This window comes from Triturus cristatus, chromosome 7, assembly GCF_964204655.1.
Source record: "Triturus cristatus chromosome 7, aTriCri1.1, whole genome shotgun sequence".
NCBI classification, from domain to species: Eukaryota; Metazoa; Chordata; class Amphibia; order Caudata; family Salamandridae; genus Triturus; species Triturus cristatus.
In genome coordinates, this window is record NC_140590.1 from 62442263 (window position 1) to 62463341 (window position 21079).

At 46.0% G+C, this 21079-nt stretch overlaps 1 protein-coding gene across 1 annotated transcript in view; it reads right to left on the reverse strand.

The window, feature by feature from the left end:
* Nucleotides 1–21079, reverse strand: part of LOC146808812 (U6 snRNA-associated Sm-like protein LSm2) — an 88009-nt gene that overhangs the window by 27954 nt on the left and 38976 nt on the right. The window contains exon 3 of the mRNA XM_085615643.1: nt 18400–18430. Coding sequence (XP_085471769.1) covers nt 18400–18430 — 31 coding nt within the window. The remainder of the gene's footprint in view (nt 1–18399; nt 18431–21079) is intronic.

The following is a 21079-nucleotide window of genomic DNA, read 5'->3' on the forward strand; positions in this document are numbered from 1 at the left end:
CGGAGCACCCTGCCAGTCACTCCTCCAGTCCGGGGTGCCACAGCTCTCTTCAATCCACTCATACACCACCAGCGAGTGTCCCACCACATCCAGCCCCCGCCGCTGGCTCCGGAGTTCCACCCGCAGCCTCCAAACAGCTCTATCGCAACGATCCGGAAACACTGGAATGACCAGCAAGCTCACTCCTCTGCCCGCCCGCCAAATTATGGGCAGCTCCACTTCGCCCTAATGTCACAGGGTTAGGGCCCCCCCAGTGTCACGTTACAGCTTCCTCTGCTTGCCCCAGTTCGCGAAGTAGAGCGGGCCCCCCCACAGCAGGCAGGGCTGAACCCCCACTCGCGGTCCAGTAAGTAGACCGCAGCCAACTCCGCCCGCGACAGTCAAGCGCGGGAGCCCATCTCGCCCCCACCGCTAGTGCAGGAGTTGCTCGCGTGCCACTGGAGCCACGGTCTCCACACGTCCTCTCTGGTAACTCCCCTGGCACTGTATAGTCCTCCCCGTCTCTCTGCCGCCGGCACTGCTCTCTGCTTTGTCCGCTAGGTGTCTCCAATATTCCCCTCCGGGGCCGCACCGTCAGCCACCGCTCCCTCCTCGTAACACTCAGGGGGCCAGGATCCCACTACAGGCACCCGCAGCAGATCGCGGGGTAGAACAGGGCCTCGCCGCAGGCAGGGCCGGGTTCCCTCTCACGGCCCAACAAACAGACAGCGGCTGAGTCCGCCCGCTACTGCCGAGCACAGAGGCCAGTCTCACCCCCGACTCGAGCGCAGCCACCGCTCACAGGCCAACAGTGTCGGGACCCCCGCCCGTCTTTTCCGATACACCAGGCAAGGCGCAGTCCTCCCCGCTCCTCTTCTGCCAGTAACTTACTGCGACATTGCAGGCAGACACTCCGACGACCCCCCATGGGCCGTGCTGCCAGTAATCACCTCACTCTCCTCACGGTGCACGGGGGGTGGGAGTGTGCCCCAGATTCCGCTGCAGGTTTCCGGAACTCGCCACTCATAAGGGTGGGGGAGAGCCCTCATCCCTCTAGTGCTCCAAACTACGCCTCCCCTCCAGCGCTCCCTGGTATTCGAGCCCTTGAGTCGGGCGCTATTTTCTTTCTATGCCGGATGTGTATTCCTCCTCTTCGTTTCGCCCCTCGGCTCGCTCTCCGGCAGAATTAAAGCACCCAAGTCCATGCTGTGCAGGCTCCCGCAGCTGGAGGAGCCCTTACAGGGTCACAGAAGAGCCATCTCGGCTCTTCGTGCAGGATAAGCGGTGAGGTCGGCGCGGAGCTCTCGGCTCACGCGACCAACCTCATCGGCATCCAAGCCACGTCCCCCTGGTAGACTGAGGTCTGATGTGGGTCTTTTGAGACTAGGCTGGACTTGGGCAGTTTTCCATCGAGTGGGGACCCTGGCTTGTTCCAATGACATGTTAAAAATCTCGGTGAGTGTAGTTACAATTTGGGGCCTGATTTTCATGCCGGGGCGAGCCTGATTTTATCTTGATTATGCCGCCTAACACTTCGACAGTTACTGGTTCAAATTCCAACAGCAGGGGCACACTGTTTAATTCCAGCTGTGAAGGTGGCTTGAACAGGCTTGTATTATGTTGATGAAAGTCTGTCATCTTGGGGAAAAGATGAATAAATGTTTCTAACTTTACCGTCAAAAAAGGAGGATATAGAATCTACCCATTCTTGCATAGGGATGATTGGAGACTGCTCTACATGGGGAGAGGTAAACTCTTTCAATATTATGTAGAGCTCTTTACTGGAGTGGGCTGCATGGTTTATCTACTCGGTCAGATACAACTTTTTTGCTAGTTTAATATTCTTTTTAAGTATGATGAAACTGTTTATATTTTATTCGATCTGCGTCAGTTTTAATTTTCCTCCACTGGCGTTCGGCTGTTCTGCAAGATTGTTTGTCAGTTTTTAATGTTGCCGTAAACCATGGCAAAGCTGTCCCTTTAATTTTAACCCTAGCTAAAGGGACGACCACATGCAATGTGGATGAAATGGCTTCTTCAAAGGCAGTTGCTGCCTAACCTAGTAACCTAGAAGAGCCGTTCCAGAAACTCTGCAAGGTTGGGACTTGGAAAACGCTTGCATTTCCAAGACCTCTAGAGGTGTCAGGGTAACTTCGTGGCAAAGGTATCGGATTTTGATTTACCTTACTCGGATGCGTCAGGATTGTTCCGCTGAAGGATTTGGAGAGAAATAAAAAATAAAAAAAATTGTCAGACGGTAAAAATCTTTAACCGGGACAAACACGCTTGGTGCATCTCCCCCACGATCCATCAAGGTTGGCCTGAAATTGCAACTACATCAAAGTTTATATCTTCCAAAGACCTTTGGCACTTGGTGCTTTTTGGCACCATTTTTACTTATGTTAAAAATGCCATCTCCCTGGGTTCCCCCTTTTGGATTTTTGTTGTTTGGGTGTCATTTTATTTATTGCGTTTTACTTTAATTTTCGGTCTGGTGATAGCCAAGACCTTTTGATTTTATTATAATTATATGTGTAATAAATGCACTTACTTAAAGAGGCTTTCAGCCCGCTTCCTTCAATCATCGGTTTGTTGTGTCATTCATGTGGTGCTTCTGTCCATTGCAGCATACAGCATGGGTAATGGGTCAGTCTACTTTGCCCACTGGCTAACGTAACTGAGTGACTGCATTTTGTCCTTTCACAAGGAGCAAGTCTGCACACACAGCTTCAGTGGCCAAATAATCATTTGCATACTTCACTGGTGCCTCTGCCGCTCACACTCACCACCTCCGCCTCATCCTCATCCTCAGCTCCTGCGCGCTATTAAAGGTGTCAGCTGATTGTGTTAATGTTTGGCTGGTATTAAGCAGTTTCCTACTGATACTTACAGTTCACACAAGTGTAATGCTCTGCAGGTCTGTGGCTTTCCTCCTGCAGTCACAGACAGTACAATATGAAGAAATATATTGGAATTATTTTCAGTACTTGTATAGGTTTCCCTCTAGCAGTGCACTTACGGAAGTTTATCTTCCTGCCTAGTTGCTTGTGGTATTTTATAGGTATGCACTTTTTAGAGCTTTGTACCCCAATGAGCAGCTGCTAAAGTTCTTTGTTAGTTGTAGGGAAAGCGATCGACAAGGTACAAAAACAGAAGAAAGACATGAATGTGTAGCCGGTTGTTTGACCTTTCTTTTCTCTATCCAGCCTGCAAACAACGCTGTGGGCCAACTCTTTTCTGTATTTTGCTCATTCGTGGTAACTTTGTACCATGTGGGTAGTGTGACTACCGGCACAGTGTTAAAGCTGCAGCATGACTCGGACCTCTGAGGAACAGTGTTAAAGCTGCAGCCGGACTCGGTTCTCTGAAGCACAGTGTTAAAGCTGCAGTCCACTCTATGGCCTTGCTTCGAATACCAGAATTTTTTCCGAAACCAGAAATGTTTTTAAGAACAAACACAAAGTAGAGGAGTGTTGTAACTCATGCATGGGGAACTCACACCAGTAGGTGGAAGCTGCCAAGTGTGTTTTCATTTTTAAATACGAGGTCCTCAAAGTACCGTTCATGAAACTGACTCCTAGACGGTTCGATCCTGAAAATGGACCTGAACATTAGGGCTGAAAAACACTATTATTCAGGATTAAAAGGCTCCCACACACAAAGGCTACAGATATGGGTAAATGCATCATGAATTTTAGCAGAGCTTTACTTTCCAAAAATACATTGTAATTTTTCCAGCATATTTTGTGTATCTTGAATGTTAAATGTAAAGTTGGGCTCTTCATCCATTGAAAGTATTGGATTGCTCAATAACTCTGAGCTTGTATTTAATGGCAAGTGTTTTAAAATTGTTTAAGTGATGGCATATGTTTGACTTTCAATTTCTCAGCTGTTGTGATACAGTACATAAATTAAGAGACTGCCACCAATATGAGTTATGAAACATTTCAAATGTGTAATCTGTGACAGTATACCAAGCGACACAATCTACATGTTACATGTCACTATGATGTGTAGATCTCAGTGTAGCATGGCAATGTTTGTTTTGTCACTCACAGACCTTGTGTCACCTCCAGGAAGACTTTTAAGAGATTCTGGGCATTTTACTAGAAATTGCATTAAAAATTAGCTTTAATAAGGACGGAGGATCATTTGCCTAGTGCTGAAGGTGGTTGTGCTGAGCATCGACTGTTGGCACCTTAAAAGTTTCTTGCAGTGCTCCCACCACTGTACAGAAAATATTGTCTCTTTGGACAAAGTACACAACATTTGAGGCATCATCACACAAAACAATGAACCTTTTTCTGTCATTCGAGACAGGTTTAGCAGTGTTACTTGACTATTGTTTTTTTCAAAAAAAATATATAACACCACATGTGGTGCTTTAAATCAGCAAGATTCACCCATTGGTTGGGTGAAGGTCATGCACATTTTGCTTCAACCCACCACAGCATACGTCATGGGGCAGCCCAGTTTACCCATTGACACACTTCAGAGTGACTGCACAAAGCTATTCACAAGGTGCTTTTCATTTATTTTTAGATTTTATAAAATGCCGGCTATTCATTTCAACTGCTCAGATCAGGATTTATTTTATATCTGCTTTTTAGGTCAAGCCTAGCGCAGCGCTCGTGCACTGCCCTAGAAAACTACCTCTTGGAATCGCTTTAGCATTTCAGCAAACTTGTGCATGTGGCTAAAAAAAGCCACACGCATGGGTTAGCTGAAAAGCTGAAGTGATTGGCCATTGCGTGTGGCTTTCAAAAATGGAAAGCCCGCAATTGGCCAAAGGCAGGTGCATGTATCCGCCCACGGCCTACAGCTTGTGGTAACAAGCAGCGGCGCCATCTGTTTCCAATTAGTGCTGTTGTCGCGCTGCCCTGCTTGTTTTTTTTAGGCAGGCTGAATGTATGTCCCACTTGGGCCCTGTTTAATACTCTCCTTTGTGCCACAAAGATTTATCTAGGAATATTAGCCGCTGCAGAGACTTGGCTTATAGCAAAATATTATACAGTCTAACTCGGTCATTGGCAAATGTCCAAGTAATATAGAAAAGCAGTTACAAATTTGACGTCACATCCTCCGTCCAACGCAATAGTCATCTTTTGTCGAGTAAATTTAAGTGTTTATGGTGAACTATGCAGATGAATATGAGCCTGTTGGCCAGCTTTGGCGAAGTGAATCAAGGCATTATGGGGCATTTCAACGCAAAGGGTCAGTTAAGCGACCGGCATGCCCTTCCTTGCCACAGAGACAGATAATGTAAAGATTGTGCTGAGTCCTGCAATTATTAAGATGCACAGGGCAGCACGCACTTGCACTGCTGCTGCCTGGGAAGTCAGCGAAATATGGGCCCATCCCTTGAAAACGCACAGGTTTTCCTCTCCTATTTTTCACACAACTGCACTTAAGGTTTCATTCACAATAATTTCAACTTTTTTTTTATATATAAAGAGCAGAAGGGTTTAAATTACACGTAGGTCTAACAGGGCTTTCCGTGTCTGGTGCCAGTTTTGGAGAACTGTGCGAACAGCGAGTTTCTGCGTCAGTCGGAGATGCTCTTTGAAACTCTGGTGACACGACTGGCTGCGGTATTTCAGCAGCAGCGGCTGCCCTCGTCTCTTAAATAAAATAAGATGGCGTCTGCCTCCTATTGTCGGGCTGCAGGCCCCTGTGCTTCGGCTGACTAAGGCTAAATTCGATCCCTCTCATTCCAAATAGGTCAATAACAGAGGAAAAGTCTGTAATTGGGGTATAGGACATTGTTTCCTCTCGGAAGCGTGCTGGAAATTCCATCATTTTCAGGCGCTGAAGCAGCAATACCACACACCTAACATAAATCAAATCCTACAACCTTCTACTGCCAGGGCAACTCTACTAGGCCTAACGGCCCGAGCTTCATAATTTGGGAACCAGGTTAGAGTCTTGGTGTAGGCTCAACATCCTAGGATTCTGGGCAAATCACTTAACCTCCCTGTGCCTACCAAAACAAGCATTTGCAATGCAATAGGTCTCGCATTTACACGAATTTGAGCTATTGACATTGCAAATAACAATGCCTTTTATCTTAGCTTTCATTTCAAAAACAAATAAAAAGAGTCATTACAATGTCAATAGCTTTAACTCGTGTAACTGCGAGACCTATTGTATTGCAAATGCTTGTTTAACTTGCTGCTATAAAGTGTTTCAGTGACATTATAAGACCGTAGCTGCCTGCAATTTGAGTGCTTGGATAGGTTGTGATATATTCTTGTGTGCGTCACAAACATCATAATTTAAAAAAAAAAAAAAATGCTCTGTACACACAGCAGGCTTGTTATTTAAAAATCACTAGCCGAACAGCCACAAGATTGAATGTTTTCTAAATTTATTATTGAAAGCATGTGGCGGCCATGTTTAGATGTCAGTATATTTTCTCACTCCCCCTTTTATTTTTTTAGTGCATGCTTGAAATACAAAAATTAAATGTACCGTCCACCTCAGCCGGACCTGTTGCCTTTGCCAATGCTTGTTCTAAATTGGATTTTTTTTTTTTTACCAGATTGCCTGTATGTTCTGTGCCATATTTACCGCAGTGTTGAGTACAGGTTAATTCAGTGAGTTTGGGGCTCGCTCTGACAAGTTAGTGGAGACTGCCCACCCCAAATAATTCTCTCTTACAGTCATGAGACGTTTCAAAAGGTCATATAATGTTTTTATGCTAGTGGCTGTCAAGAGCACCCAGGTCTGTGAGATCCGAATTCTATCATGGTATAGTGAGAGCCTTTCCGCACTAGAGTAGCATGCATCTACTAACGTGGAACACTAAAGGCTGACTAGACTGCAAAAATACATTGGTTTTTTTCTCTATCTACTTGAAGATGCCCTTGTGACTTGCTTGTTCTTTCGCCGAATATTTTTGGATTATAGGAGGCACAGCTACTTACATGTCAACATTTTAGAGCAGGCAAGTGGGAGATTTAGAAAACAGACTGGAGGATGTATTTTCCCCACTGACTTAGATTAAGTAGAGGCCTGAATGGTATCTAATGGCATGTATGGTGACAGACAATCAGCATTTCATTTCTGGCAGTTTAATAACATAGCACAAAACAAAAACTAAGTTCTAAACTCTGATTTTGTATGCCCATGTATAAGAAAAAACAACATGCAGCAGCGTGTCACGCACTCTAATTAATTACAAAGCGCTAACCTTTAATGTCGGGGGCAATTCTTAGAGAGGGAGATGGGAGCATGCACGACTTGCATTAACATTTCTCTTTTGCTTTGTTTCCAGCAGATCATGATTCAGCAATCTGAATAGGGTTTCGGAATGCAGGAATCGGGAAACTAGCTTTGAAAGTTGGTAGTGTCCCGCTTGAACCAGGAGGGTTGGCATGAATACAGCTATGGCCACCACTACAGAGAAACACTATCAAGTATCTGCAATGCAACAGGTCTCGCATTACTGAAAGTTTGAGCTATTGGCATTGCATTATTATTTACAACACCATTAGGTTAAACTTTCAGCAATGCAAGACCTATTGCATTGCAAATGCCGGTTTTCTTTTTGCTGAGAGTCTGAGATTCCAGAACATTCTGAATAGCTTATGTATCAACCTCCCAGCTAGTGCAGATGAATACATCACTCCAGCATGAAGAAAATGCTATTCGTCCAGGCACTACAATCAGGAAATACCTCTAGGCCTCGTGGAAGAAGCTTCGATTTCAGGGACTGCCGGTCACCTGGATTAACCTCATAACTCAACGAGCTGTAACACTCTGCACACCGTACAAATTTGTCACATCTTCCATTGACAACAGATTTGTTTTAAAACATATTTTTAGCATGATAGGATTCTTGTGTAAGACCCACAGGTCTTACGAAAGATTTGTGAGCAATCAGAAAATAAAACAGAGACACTCCTATGCATGCAAACGTGACGTTACAAAGGAACAGAGCAAGTGAAGGCACGTGCGCTGGGGTTACGCCCGGAAACCAATGCAAAGAAAATAGTGCCTGAACGTAAATGTCCAGACGCAAAATTAGCTATGTAAGTGGGCCAGTAGCATGGGACAGAACAATTGAGCAGGAGGGGGGACAAATGGTAAGGATTGATCTCTGAAAAACAAGGCATTTTGAAAGGCACAGGAAGGAACCAATGAGAAGTAAGGGGCATGCTGCAAGACGCCCCCTCCCCCCGAGCAGATACTTCATGCCTACGCTCGGCCTAACAATTGAGTGGTGGCATTGATGGGGCCTTTGTAAATCTGTGTTTATCAGATGTCAGGATGATCTTGTGGCTAGACATAGACAAACAGCCTCTGTGGCTTAAATGTCCAGATCGACTGTGGCTGGCAGCGGGGTTTAAAGACAGCACCTACAAGAGGACCACAAACAGCACAAAGCATATCTATGCCACAGAGCATGCAGCAGGAGTTTCCTGGAACCCACAATGCCACAGCTGATTAGAATATATGTTTTTAGATTGTAGAATCACTCCATTACGGAACAGCATCTCCAGATTAGATGAAAGATGGCTTGAGCGCCAGGACACCTATTTGGTAATCGTGCCCTTTAAAAATCGCCTTAATAATAATAAAATGCGACTACTTACCCGTAAGGGCGTCAAGGCGCTGGTCTTCATCGGAGGAAGCACTGAATACTTTTTGAATGGATCTTTGTAGTGCTTAATTTGTAAAGTAATAAGTGCCAGGACACTCGTCATGAGGCCCCCGTAGCTCGCACCACGCGCTGTCATTCCAGCGCTGCTAATGACAATATCAACACGAATGCTAACCATCACTCTTCCAACAGGTGACACAATTCGGTCTGGCTCAGGCGCCCAACAATAAAAGAATGGCCTAGGCGGCAGGTACGAGTCCCTTTTAATGAATATTCAATTTCGGGTGGGAGGTGCTCCGAGACAGTTGCCCTTCTCGATAGACTCTTGGATAGCAGGAGAGAAGGTTGGAACATGATCATAGCAGGCGACTTTAACGGTTCTTTTGAACCCCTTGACCAAGAGGATGGTAATCTAACCTCTGATGAGGACTTACAATGAATATTCCCCCCTTAGACCTTAGCCTACTTAATAAATGGAGAGAAGCAGCATTACAGCTCAAGGGGCTGTGCTTGGAGAAGGGAGTGAGGGCTGCAAATGGGAGGACAGAGTCGGACCGGAAGGGTGCGTATACTTTTAATAATGGTGTGAGAAGCAGCAGGATAGATTATATCCTTCTCAATGTGGAATTCTGGGCTCAATTACATGATATGAAGTGATCATGACCCATTGTTATGATCACTCAAGGCTATGAGCTCACTAGACAAAAAGGATGTTGCACACACCCAATTGGAAGCAGTAGTTTCAAATGATGATAGGAGAGTCAGATGGGCAAGGCTCGTTAAAAGAGAAGGGGACTTGGAGCAGATTAAATCTATGGTTGCCCATTCATTTGCTATTCTCAACAACAGCTCCACCCAAGAGGATATTAACCGCACTGTCCCAAATGTCCATAGTGATCTATTCTCTAGTTTAAACCCTTTATCAAGCCTATTTCAAGGAGGAAAAAGCCAGGTGTAAAAATGGCGTTCCTGGTACAATAAGTCATGTAGAATGGCATACCGGGTACTAATAAACGCCCTTAGATCCAAAAAATATAGGTGCGGTTAGAACGGCCTGGGCCAGGTATAAAGCAACTAAATCGACAGAAGAGAAGGAATGGGACGACAAACACTGGCTTGACTTGCATGAAGCTAGTAATGAGGGATATGGTCAAATTCTGGCAGGTAGTTAAGTGGGGTAGCAATGGAACACCACACATACCAGTCAATCATGTAGCACCAGAATCGTGGGTTGCGTACTTTGAAGCACAATTTTCTAATTCAAATAATATCTCGACTCACCCCCAACTTGGTTTCACCCCTACCACTTTACCGTTTGACAGCTATGAGGTAGAGAAGGTTCTCTCATTGATACCGAAAGGAAGGGCACCAGATCCGGATTGCATACCGGCGGACTTGCTTCAGCATGATAAAGAGAACTGGGTCACCTACTTCCCTTTTTTAGCCAACGCCATAGCTAGTGGTGCACCCATCCCTGATACTGCTGGAGCAGGTATAATATTATAAAATGAAACACCTGTTCCATTTTCGTATGTTTATATTAAAATTACTAGTGACAAATTATAATAATTAATTATTGTGAGGTATTAAGACTAATCAACACTTTTAACTGAAAGAATATACGTGGGGATGCATTTGCATGGCTGAAATAATAAGTAAACTAAGTTTGTACGCATATTGATGAAATATATGTTGCTTATGTGAAGTTATTGTGTTTTGCGCTTAAAATAACATGCATTAATGGCTTTAGATGTTGCATATGGCTAGATAAATGCACACACATATGGGTATTAGCAGGGGAATAACACTGTTTTAATTATTTCCATGTATTAATTACGATTTTATGTTTCTTTGCTTAAGTTGACCATTGTGGCCTGTCGCAAGATGGCCGCGGACTGAAGCCTAGCAGTCCCGAATAAATCTCCAGAATTAAATAAAGGAGAAAGGCTTGGTAATGACAGCGACCCTGTCCTTTGGCCGACCCAAGATGACATGTCCAGGACGACTTTCTGGGAAAGGAGCAAGATGCCCCTGAACGTGAAAAAGATTGATCCCTTATCAAGCTTTGTAATGCTGAACAGGACGATCTCGCAACATTTTACCAGGGTCATGTCCTGTTTGCAACAAATTTTGCTACTATGAACTTTGCTGAAAGAGAACTTTGCAAATTTGGAATGTATGGGAGAATACGTGAATGTTGCCGCAAAATCCGGACTTCCATTTTAATTTGACCAATCAGAGGCACGAGAATAAAGAAATGCAACAATGTAAATGTACCAATTGGTATAAATATTGGTAGACTAGAGAGGTTTAGCGCCACTTCTTGAATCAATGATCAGAGGTCCCAACGCTGACGGAGAGGACGGTGACTCTACATGACAGCACAGAAAACTCTGACAGATTTTCCCGAGGACCAGTTCTGACTTAGAAAACGATTATTAGCCAGAATAGGTAAATATGACAAAGATGAAATTGAATTTACTAAGCTTTTAACATGCATTTATTTAGATAAAAGAAAATACTGCTTGAATTACTGTATCGGGTGATTATTTTATTGAAATGTTTATGCATATTTAGAGTGTTAAGGTTTTCATTAAATCATATAGACAACTAGATGATCCGATTGACCTATTTGATGGAAGGACTGTTAGGGTGATTCTAGGGACAGTGGTTCTTCTATCAAAGTAATGCAGATTGGTCAGTAACAGATGGTTTCCCCTTTCAAGGCACGGATAGAGAGGTAGAATGAATGTTGGTGTTATGGGCCCCACCAGCGTATGATGTGTGTGTGTGCGTGTGACTGTGAAATCACTCCGTCTGTGGAAGTAGACTTGGACCCTCCTGAGGCTCAGCCGGGAGTAGGATAACTGTCTCTTTGCTCTGATTTTAACCTGCTGTGTATTACTTTTTAAAAAGCACCTACCCTGCTCTCTGACGCTGTTCATCGCATGCAGGCATCCCCTCTCAGCGGAGTTCAGCGCTGGAGAGGGTGAACCCTTGGAGTCTCGTCGGCCGCCATTCCCCGCGACGAGCAGAGGGACACGCCCCCTTTTAGGCCACGCCCCTTTTTACTCGTACAAAGCGCGCTGATCTGACAAGCGCCCCAGTTAAACTTGGACCCTCCTGAGGCTCAGCCGGGAGTAGGATAACTGTCTCTTTGCTCTGATTTTAACCTGCTGTGTATTACTTTTTAAAAAGCACCTACCCTGCTCTCTGACGCTGTTCATCGCATGCAGGCATCCCCTCTCAGCGGAGTTCAGCGCTGGAGAGGGTGAACCCTTGAGTCTCGTCGGCCGCCATTCCCCGCGACAAGCAGAGGGACACGCCCCCTTTTAGGCCACGCCCCTTTTTACTCGTACAAAGCGCGCTGATCTGACAAGCGCCCCAGTTAAACTTGGACCCTCCTGAGGCTCAGCCGGGAGTAGGATAACTGTCTCTTTGCTCTGATTTTAACCTGCTGTGTATTACTTTTTAAAAAGCACCTACCCTGCTCTCTGACGCTGTTCATCGCATGTAGGCATCCCCTCTCAGCGGAGTTCAGCGCTGGAGAGGGTGAACCCTTGGAGTCTCGTCGGCCGCCATTCCCCGTGACGAGCAGAGGGCCACGCCCCCTTTTAGGCCACGCCCCTTTTTACTCGTACAAAGCGCGCTGATCTGACAAGCGCCCCAGTTAAACTTGGACCCTCCTGAGGCTCAGCCGGGAGTAGGATAACTGTCTCTTTGCTCTGATTTTAACCTGCTGTGTATTACTTTTTAAAAAGCACCTACCCTGCTCTCTGACGCTGTTCATCGCATGCAGGCATCCCCTCTCAGCGGAGTTCAGCGCTGGAGAGGGTGAACCCTTGGAGTCTCGTCGGCCGCCATTCCCCGCGACGAGCAGAGGGACACGCCCCCTTTTAGGCCACGCCCCTTAAACATGTGTATGTGCCGGAAGCGCAGCGGGCGCGCCGATTGCGCGCCGAAGGCGCGCTTAAGGCAAGCTCGTCTGCGCTCGTCCGCGATCACGACGCGGCCGGGGCCGGTCCCCCTGCCCGATCCACCAGTGATATCACCATAACATACACTCGGACTGAGTTGATGTCCCTGAGACCTCCCACTTGTCTGACCTGCCGCTGGCCCATCCCTGACGCTCGGAGCCCTGCCTTTGTTTGTAAAGTCTGCCACTTTTCCCTTCCTCCCCTCGATGAGACATACAGTACAGCTCGCGCTCTGATTTCCACCCCTACTCGTGGAGCCTGCCCTTCTTTCACTCTCAGAGCTGCGCTGATTAACTGCAGATCATTGAGTAAATATGCCATCGACATCTGGCAGTCCCTTCGAGACAACAATTGGGATCTGCTTTTTTTAACAGAAACTTGGCTGAATGACACTACGAACCCCACCATCACCCTCGCCCTTCCGGAGGGTTACTGCATTGTCTGTGCCAATAGACCTAATGGTAAACAGGGAGGTGGCGTCGCATTAATCCATAAATCCAAATGGACGGCTACCTTCCCTCTATATGACCCTCTCGATTGCATAGAAGGCCTTCCTTTCAGTGTCCAAATCTCTCCGTCCATTTCCAGCTCGGGAATACTTGTCTACCGCCCTCCCCATTCTAATATCTTCCATCTGCCGGCCTTGGCAGACTATATCATTCAGCTTAGCACTCGCTATGCCAATTTCACTGCTCTAGGGGACTTCAATCTCCACGCAAATGAGGATTCCTGCCTGCACAGCCAAAATTTTATCTCTACGCTGGCGGCCTGTAATCTAGTGCAAATATTAGCCTTACCCACGCACAAAGCGGGACATACACTAGATATGATCTGTTCCAACCTTCCAAGTATTCGGGCAGCCTCCCCAATCCCGGTCGTTTGGTCGGATCATTTCCTCATCCCTTTTGAGATAGATATTTTTTGTTCCACTAGACCCATTATCCCCCCTAAAGCATCAGGTAGAAACTGGAGTCGTATCACCTCTGAAACGCTCCAGGAATACTTAAAAAATTCCCAACCTATCCCGTCGTCTGATCCAGACTTTGGTATTGACCATCTAGATGCCTGGATTAGTCAAGCCCTAGAGGCTCTGGCTCCACTTAAATCTATTAAAACCTACAGGGCTACACCTTCTGCTGCACCATGGTACTCCAACGAGCTTCGTCAGAAAAAGGCCGCGTGCAAATCTTTCGAACGCTTATGGAGGCAGAACTATTCCCTGGATAGTAAAACCATCTATAAGACAGCCCTCAAAGAATACCGCAGAATGATCGAGGAGCACAAAAGGGACTACCTGGCTTCCAGAATTAAACACGCAAATAACGGTGCCAGGGAGATCTTCAGCATAGTTAGGTCCTTTACGGACCCCAACGCGCTGACTCGGATTCAGCCTGCCTCCCAGTCTTTGTGCGATAAACTTTCACTATTCTTTGAGGAAAAAATAGAGACCATCTATTCCACTGTCCCAATTTCCACCAGTGAAGAACCGAAAGAGGAATCCACTTCTCACATGCCCCAGTCCCCCTCGCCGATTGACTTTTCAGTCATCTCCGAAGCCGACTCTATGGCAGAACTACTCAAATGTAAATCTGGCTCGCCCAATGACCCTTGGCCAGCCAAACAATACAAGAAATTGGCTCCCCTGCTCAATCCCTACTTGAACCTTATCTGGAACGAATCCCTAAGAATGGGCTGCTTTCCCGCCAAATGGAAACATGCCTCCCTGATTCCCATTTTGAAAAAAACAAATTTGGACCCTGACAACCCCAGTAACTACAGGCCGATCTCTCTTCTGCCTGCCCCAGCTAAGATCCTAGAAAAACTGGTACATTCCCAGCTGGCGAATTACATCGAAACCAATGGGCTCCTACATGACTCTCAGCACGGCTTTCGGTCGGGCCACAGCACGGAGTCAGCCCTTGTTGAAATGGCTGACTCGGTGAGATGGTCGCTGGACCGGGGGTCGAGGGCGGTGTTAGTGCTGCTAGATCTTTCAGCGGCATTTGACACCGTCTCTCATAAGATCCTGCTGAGAAGACTGGGAGACCTAGGCATTGGCGGCACGGTTCTTAAGTGGCTCGCTTCTTACCTATGTGACCGCACACAGCAGGTATATACCTCTCCTTACACCTCCTCAGCTAGACCACTCAAATGGAGAGTTCCCCAGGGCTCATCCCTGAGCCCGCTTTTGTTTAATGTCTATTTTACCCCCTAGCTAAATTGATTGCGCGAACTGGGATTAAATCCACCTCCTATGCTGATGATATTCAGTTACTTTTTACCTCTGAGACTCCCTCCGCTTTTGCCTTTGATCTGCTGAAATCCTGTCTCAGAGACATCTCTAGTTGGATGGACTCTAATTCCCTCCGACTCAATGCTGGAAAGACAGAGATCCTGTTTTTTAACTCACCATCCCCTTTGGATTCCAATCTGTGGTGGCCAGCTGACCTGAGCCAAGCCCCCACGCCCAAAGACTCGGTGAGAAACTTGGGAGTGCGCTGGGACAATCAGCTTAGTTTTAACGCTCAGGTCCAAACAGTAGCAGCATCCTGTTTCGCAAAGATCAAGACGATTAACCGGCTTATCAACTATCTGCCGGCAGGCTGCCGTAAGACTGTGGTACATGCACTTATAACATCTCACCTTGATTACGCCAACGCACTATATCTTGGTATCACAGCAGGCCTTTGCCACAAATTACAGACTGTCCAAAATGCTGCCGCCCGGCTGGTCGAGAGAATCCCAGCCAGACAACACATCTCTCCCCTCCTCCGCAAACTACATTGGCTACCGATAGCCAAGAGAGGTGTATTCAAGGCCATGACGCTGGCCTTTCGTGCTTCCAAGGGCAATGGCTCAGCCCACTTGAAAAGCACTCTGAAGCCGTACGTCAAGGCCAGGACATTACGTTCTAACTCTCTTCTTCTCCTGGAAACCCCAAGATTCAAACGTTCTCGTACTGGAGGGAAAACCTTCGAGGTCTGTGCCACTCAGTGCTGGAACAAGCTTCCGATTACTTTACGCGCTTGTCAAACTGAAGTGGCATTCCGAAGGTCACTAAAGACCCACCTTTTTTCCTCATAAGGTTATCCTCTTTTTTCCTACTCTCACTGTCTCCAAGTTTTACCAGCGCCGGGACGCCCCGTTGGGGCAGCTGTGCGCTTTATAAAACACACAAATAATAAATAAATAAGTAGAGGGAATTTGGAAGTTCCGATCTGCACCAATACATGGCCTGGAGCAGTCATAATTCCGATATTTAAAAAGGGCGATCGCTCGCTACCTGGCAATTACAGGCCTATCAGCCTTATTGATTCAATGCAGAAACTAACTGCCAGGTTGTTCCTCAGTAGAATCCAAGTGTGGATTGAGGAGTATGAGATTTTATCACCTCTGCAGGCCGGCTTTCGCCCATTTACTAGCACCATCGACCAAGTTTTTACATTTGTTATGATTTACTGGAAAGTAGTTAATATAGGGGGAAGATCCCTTTATGCAGGTTTTATCGACCTTAAGTCTGCATTCAACTTGGTCCCACGCAATAAAATGTGGAGCGCCCTCTTGGACGCGGGGATGCCACAGGAGCTACTAGCCATATTAATCAAATTGTACACATCGAACTATGCACATGTTAGGTGGGGCTCAAAGGGGGAGGTCACCGATGAAAGGGAGCCTTCCAGAGGTGGACACTGATGTGAAGAGCCCTCTGCTCGCCTCTGTCGGTAGGCTGCCCACCGTTAACAGACTGGCAGGGAGGAAACAAGGCGGACTCCACCACCTGCTCCATCACATCCACTCTCCGCTCCTGGGAGGTACAGGAGAGAGTGGGGTAAATTAGATCTCTGCTGTTTAAGCATACTCTTGTCTTGCCGCCCATGTCCCCAAATCAAGTTGGTGCCCTCTCAGTACAGTGCAGGCCTGATGTGGGCGGGACGTGTATTAATAGCAAACAAAGTAGAGCACCAAGCTCTCCGATAGGGTATTTATTATATTGCGATGGCTTCTGCTGGCAGATATCAGGGTGTCAATTCTATACTCTTCGGATGGTATATAGTAAACAGGCACTTTTAGCTAAAGTAGGGTAACAGAGCAACATGAGCTGAAGAAATCCTTGTGGGACAAAGAGCGCATTCCTCTACTTAAGCACGGAAGCAACCACTGCTGTGCTGCTGTGAGAGCAGACATCAGCGTACAAAACATGAGCCAACTGAGAGAAACCTTCGCCTCACTTGTGCCTGGACATGGACAGGCGCCGGCTCGTCTTCAAACTGTGCTTCCTACAAGCGACCACCTAGCATGATGGACCAGCACAGTGAATCTCAAGGGGAATGAACAACCACCGAAACCACCACAATGCCCTACAGATCTCGAATGCGACCGTTGTAGGTGCAGTTGTACACAAACCCGTAAATCAGTTCCTTGTTAGCATTAATTGAACTTCTGAGTCCAACAGGAGCATAAAACTGTTGCCATATTAGCCCCTAAAGATTAGTACCCCTGTAGGAGGGCTTTAAGCGGGATGAAAAAACTGGGGGTCTCTCAAAGGGGCGTGGCCAATGTAATTAAGGGCGTAGCTTAAAGTACATAAGCTAAAAATCTGTGCTTAGCATAGTGTGCCGCTGGACTTTGCTGCTTCTTTCATTGCATCCAGATGTATGCTATAACAAGTAACAGCATACCTACAACAAGTCAGGACTGTTGGCTTTGTCAATGGTTGTTAGTTGCGCAAGATAAATACGCAGTAACTATGGCTTGTATATAATATTGTAAAAGGTTTCAAAAAGAAAAGGGAAATCCAGAGAGAAAATGACTCTCTAAAGGATTTCCCTACCCCTACAACGCTCACCTGGCATGACATCATGCCGTAACTTCTCCACTTATGAGAAGTGAGCACGTGGACATCGAGGTGCCTGCTCTCACTGCAGTCTGAAACAAACAGACCACCTGTACCAGGGCACAAAACAGAGCTCGATAGAGACCAGTTTCGAGGCCCCTTTAAAAAAAACTGCCGGTTACAAGCACCAGTGTGACCCAGCCCACTTAAAGCCCTGGCTGTAGGCAACTACAGCTGCTATTCTCCACTGAAAGATGCAGAGCCCAAAAGGGCTTCGATCACACCCCGAGCAGTGCACTGGAACCCCAACTCCTAGAAAGCACCAACAGTTCAGTTAACTGGACATTCTACATGGCCTGGGCAATCTGTATTGACACCGCTCACCCCTGTATCCTCTTACAGCGAGGCTGGACTGCTTAACTTCTGCATCACTGTAGACACAGTATACGATCAAATCATCAGTAATGTGGCCAGGATACCGGAAGTAAACAGTATTGCTTCTGATCAGTCCTAGAAGCCTCTGAGTGCCATGAGCCAAGAAAAGACATCACAAAAAGAAATCACATTTTCAGGCCACTTTTAAAATAGCAGGAAATGATAGGCAGATATTGTCTTTAATTGCAAGGAGCAGAGCAAGGGAAGCAAAACACGAAAAACAGGGATATTATGAACAAAGGTTGATCTCTTTGAAAGGGATTCTGAATGCGAGTTTGTAAAGCAATGCAAGTGAGTGTGAGTGTGTGTTCTAACTCTCCCCCTCCCCAAGTTTGGGTGAAGCTGTTCTACATCACCTTTTTTGCATAATTTATGCAGCACTCAAAGCTGGAAAGGGTATTGTGTACACATACGATTGAACCCCAGCAGAACAAGGACATCTCTGGACTTTAAGTCCTCCATGCAAAGCTTCCATCAGCTGTGCAAAAACATTAGTACATACAAAAATAAAAATGAAACTATTCGAAACTCTTTGCAGGCGTGCAGTTTGCAGATAAAAGGGAAGTTACCTGATCAACTGAGTGCAGGGTGCCGCAGATACTGAAAGACAGTAAGGAAGGGTTAATATTCATCCTTCTTTCACAAGGAAGTATAAGCAGTTTACAATGTAAAGATAACTTCAGATTCTCGGATAACACTACATTGTCCAACCAAAATATGCTAAAAAGTTTCCCAGATAAGATTAATTACACGCCACAAACTTTGGCTGGAAATGGAAAGTGAGAAAGAGCCACTGCCAACAGAACACAAAGTACTGGAGGATGGATGGGCCTTCCAAATGTAACTCCCTTCAACAATTAGCACTCATGTAATTCAGATGAGGACCAGGTGCAGTCCTGGTAACCTCCAGTGTTGCGTTCGTCTTAGGTTCTTGGTGGCATCACTTGTTTTCAACAATGGACAACTCAACCCCTACTCAGGGGAGGTCGCCTGATCAGCATTTTGTGGTTTCTTACCCAAATACAACATCCAATCTTTCCCGCTTGCTGAACCTACATGGACCCACCAGCGAGTCTCTCTCTCTGGGTCAAAGCCTCAACTGTGTCCTATTACCACAACCCTTCCTCAGCAATAGATGGTTTAAACTATACGAGCTGATGAAAAGAATATTTATTACCAATGATGACTGAGGGACACATGAGCCACTCGCGGCTTCAACGCGCCCAAGTCACAGCCCAAATCCACACTAAACACTAGTATTGAATTCCATATTACATTCTGCACATCAAGGTGATAGAGCTTCACTAGTGGCGACAGCACAAAGCCTAAAGATATGAACTTCACAAATTAAGATACAACTGTGACCGTATCTTCCAATCCCGTTGTACCACCTTAAATTCCACTGGCATTATCCTTGTGAAAGGAGAAATTACAGGATACTGCACTCACATGTTGACTGTGTGTAGATAAGTGGTGAAAGTAAGAATTTTACAACACTGGAAAAATACAGCACTGTTATGGGACCTGGTTAGAGGTCATGCAAAATAAGGCCCTGTAATTCATTTACAAGCTTAAAAAAAGAAGACCCAATTTGCAAAAATACATTTCTCAGACCAGATAAAAAGGGGGCGGCATGGTCATACCATGGGATTGTTCTTACATGAAAGTAAACGTATCTTCCCCCTACTTTGTTACCCTGCAGGCAAGGCTTACTTAATTACATGGACAAACGGACCTTGGGCGATGTAGAGAACTAATAATTAAATTGCAGAAGCCTGCAAATGACATCGGTACCCAATGAGAATGTGGGAGGAATTGCAAGAAGCAAAAACCAGGACAGAGATAAGAGTGGAATCTAAACAGAGAGGAACTGAGAGACAAAAAGCACATCTCGGCCGTAAACCACAGTAAAATCCCTTATAGTCATTGGTGGAGGGGGACAGGCGTGTGAATGGCATGAAGGTAACAGTCAAGTTAAGGTGAACTGGTCAGGCTGGGATGGAACAAAACAAAAAAGGCATTAGGTTGACGCCTTCAACGCTTGGAAGTGCTAGGGCAGTCAACCATCTGTCCCAACACTGATCACTGGACGCGATTCAAGTTGAGGTGGGGTTATTCCCCTATGAACGCTACATGTGGAGCAGAAAGGCGAGCGTTGGGGGGAGGGGGGGGGGAAATTGTACAGTTATCCACGTTTGGCAAACGTCTGGCTAACCACAAGGTTAGAGTACAGTTAGATGTAAGTTTAAGTTAGCAAGCCTGGTAAAAAGATGGGGCTTGGGAGTAAACAGTCTCACGCCATATTGATTCCTCTGTTCTACGAGATGAGGCCACCCACGTCAAACTCACAGTGCCTGCTGTAATGATCATGCACTGTATTAAACACAAGTATTCACAAGTTCTTCTACCGTTCCATCTCGCACTGACCTCTGAATACTGCAATCTTTTCATATCGGAATTTGTTGCTAGGTTCCCAAAAATGTTCGCACATGGCGCTTTCCTGGTCTGGTTTGTTGGGGCTCCATGACTGGCAAGTTTGTACAACGTAAGAGTTCCTACCAGAGCACCACACAAGATTAGATACCTAACCACGTAAAAAGCGTGAACCATGCTCTCATTGGAAGTCACGCCCCTCTGCGGGACCCTCTGTGTACCCAAAGGGTGGATGTGCTGGCACCAAATAAACCTCATTGCTGCTTGGAGTAGTCATAGTGCCAGTCACGAAGAGAGTACATTGATTCATGCTGCAGTCCCTACCACTTCTGAAGCATTCTTTACCAGCATCACACCAGGCAGACCAATTGATGGCTCTTAACCTCTGTATTAAGATATTCCGGCTATCCCAAAGCGCTTAGAACACCCTTGGGCCCAAGGTAGAGGTCTGTCAATAAGACCTCTTTTTAACCACACCAGCACTGCTCGCAAGACCAAGAGGCCAGTTATCCTGAAATCCCCAAGCTCTCCCATCTAACTAAACGCCAGCTCTCGCTCCTCTGGCCATACATGCAATACCTTTAAAAAGGGCACAGAATACCCCACTATAAACTACGTAAGACAGTAACAGCCCAGACAACTATCCAGGAACTTGAGGTGCACTACTATAAAGTCACTTTATCCAAAGTGTACATTTAAATAATAAAGCAAACTTCAGAATGAAACTTATTAGAACAAGTAATCCACGAATCAGAACTTGCAACAAGCGTTCTCAGAAACACTTCACAATGATACAAGATGTGCTCTGAAATCTGC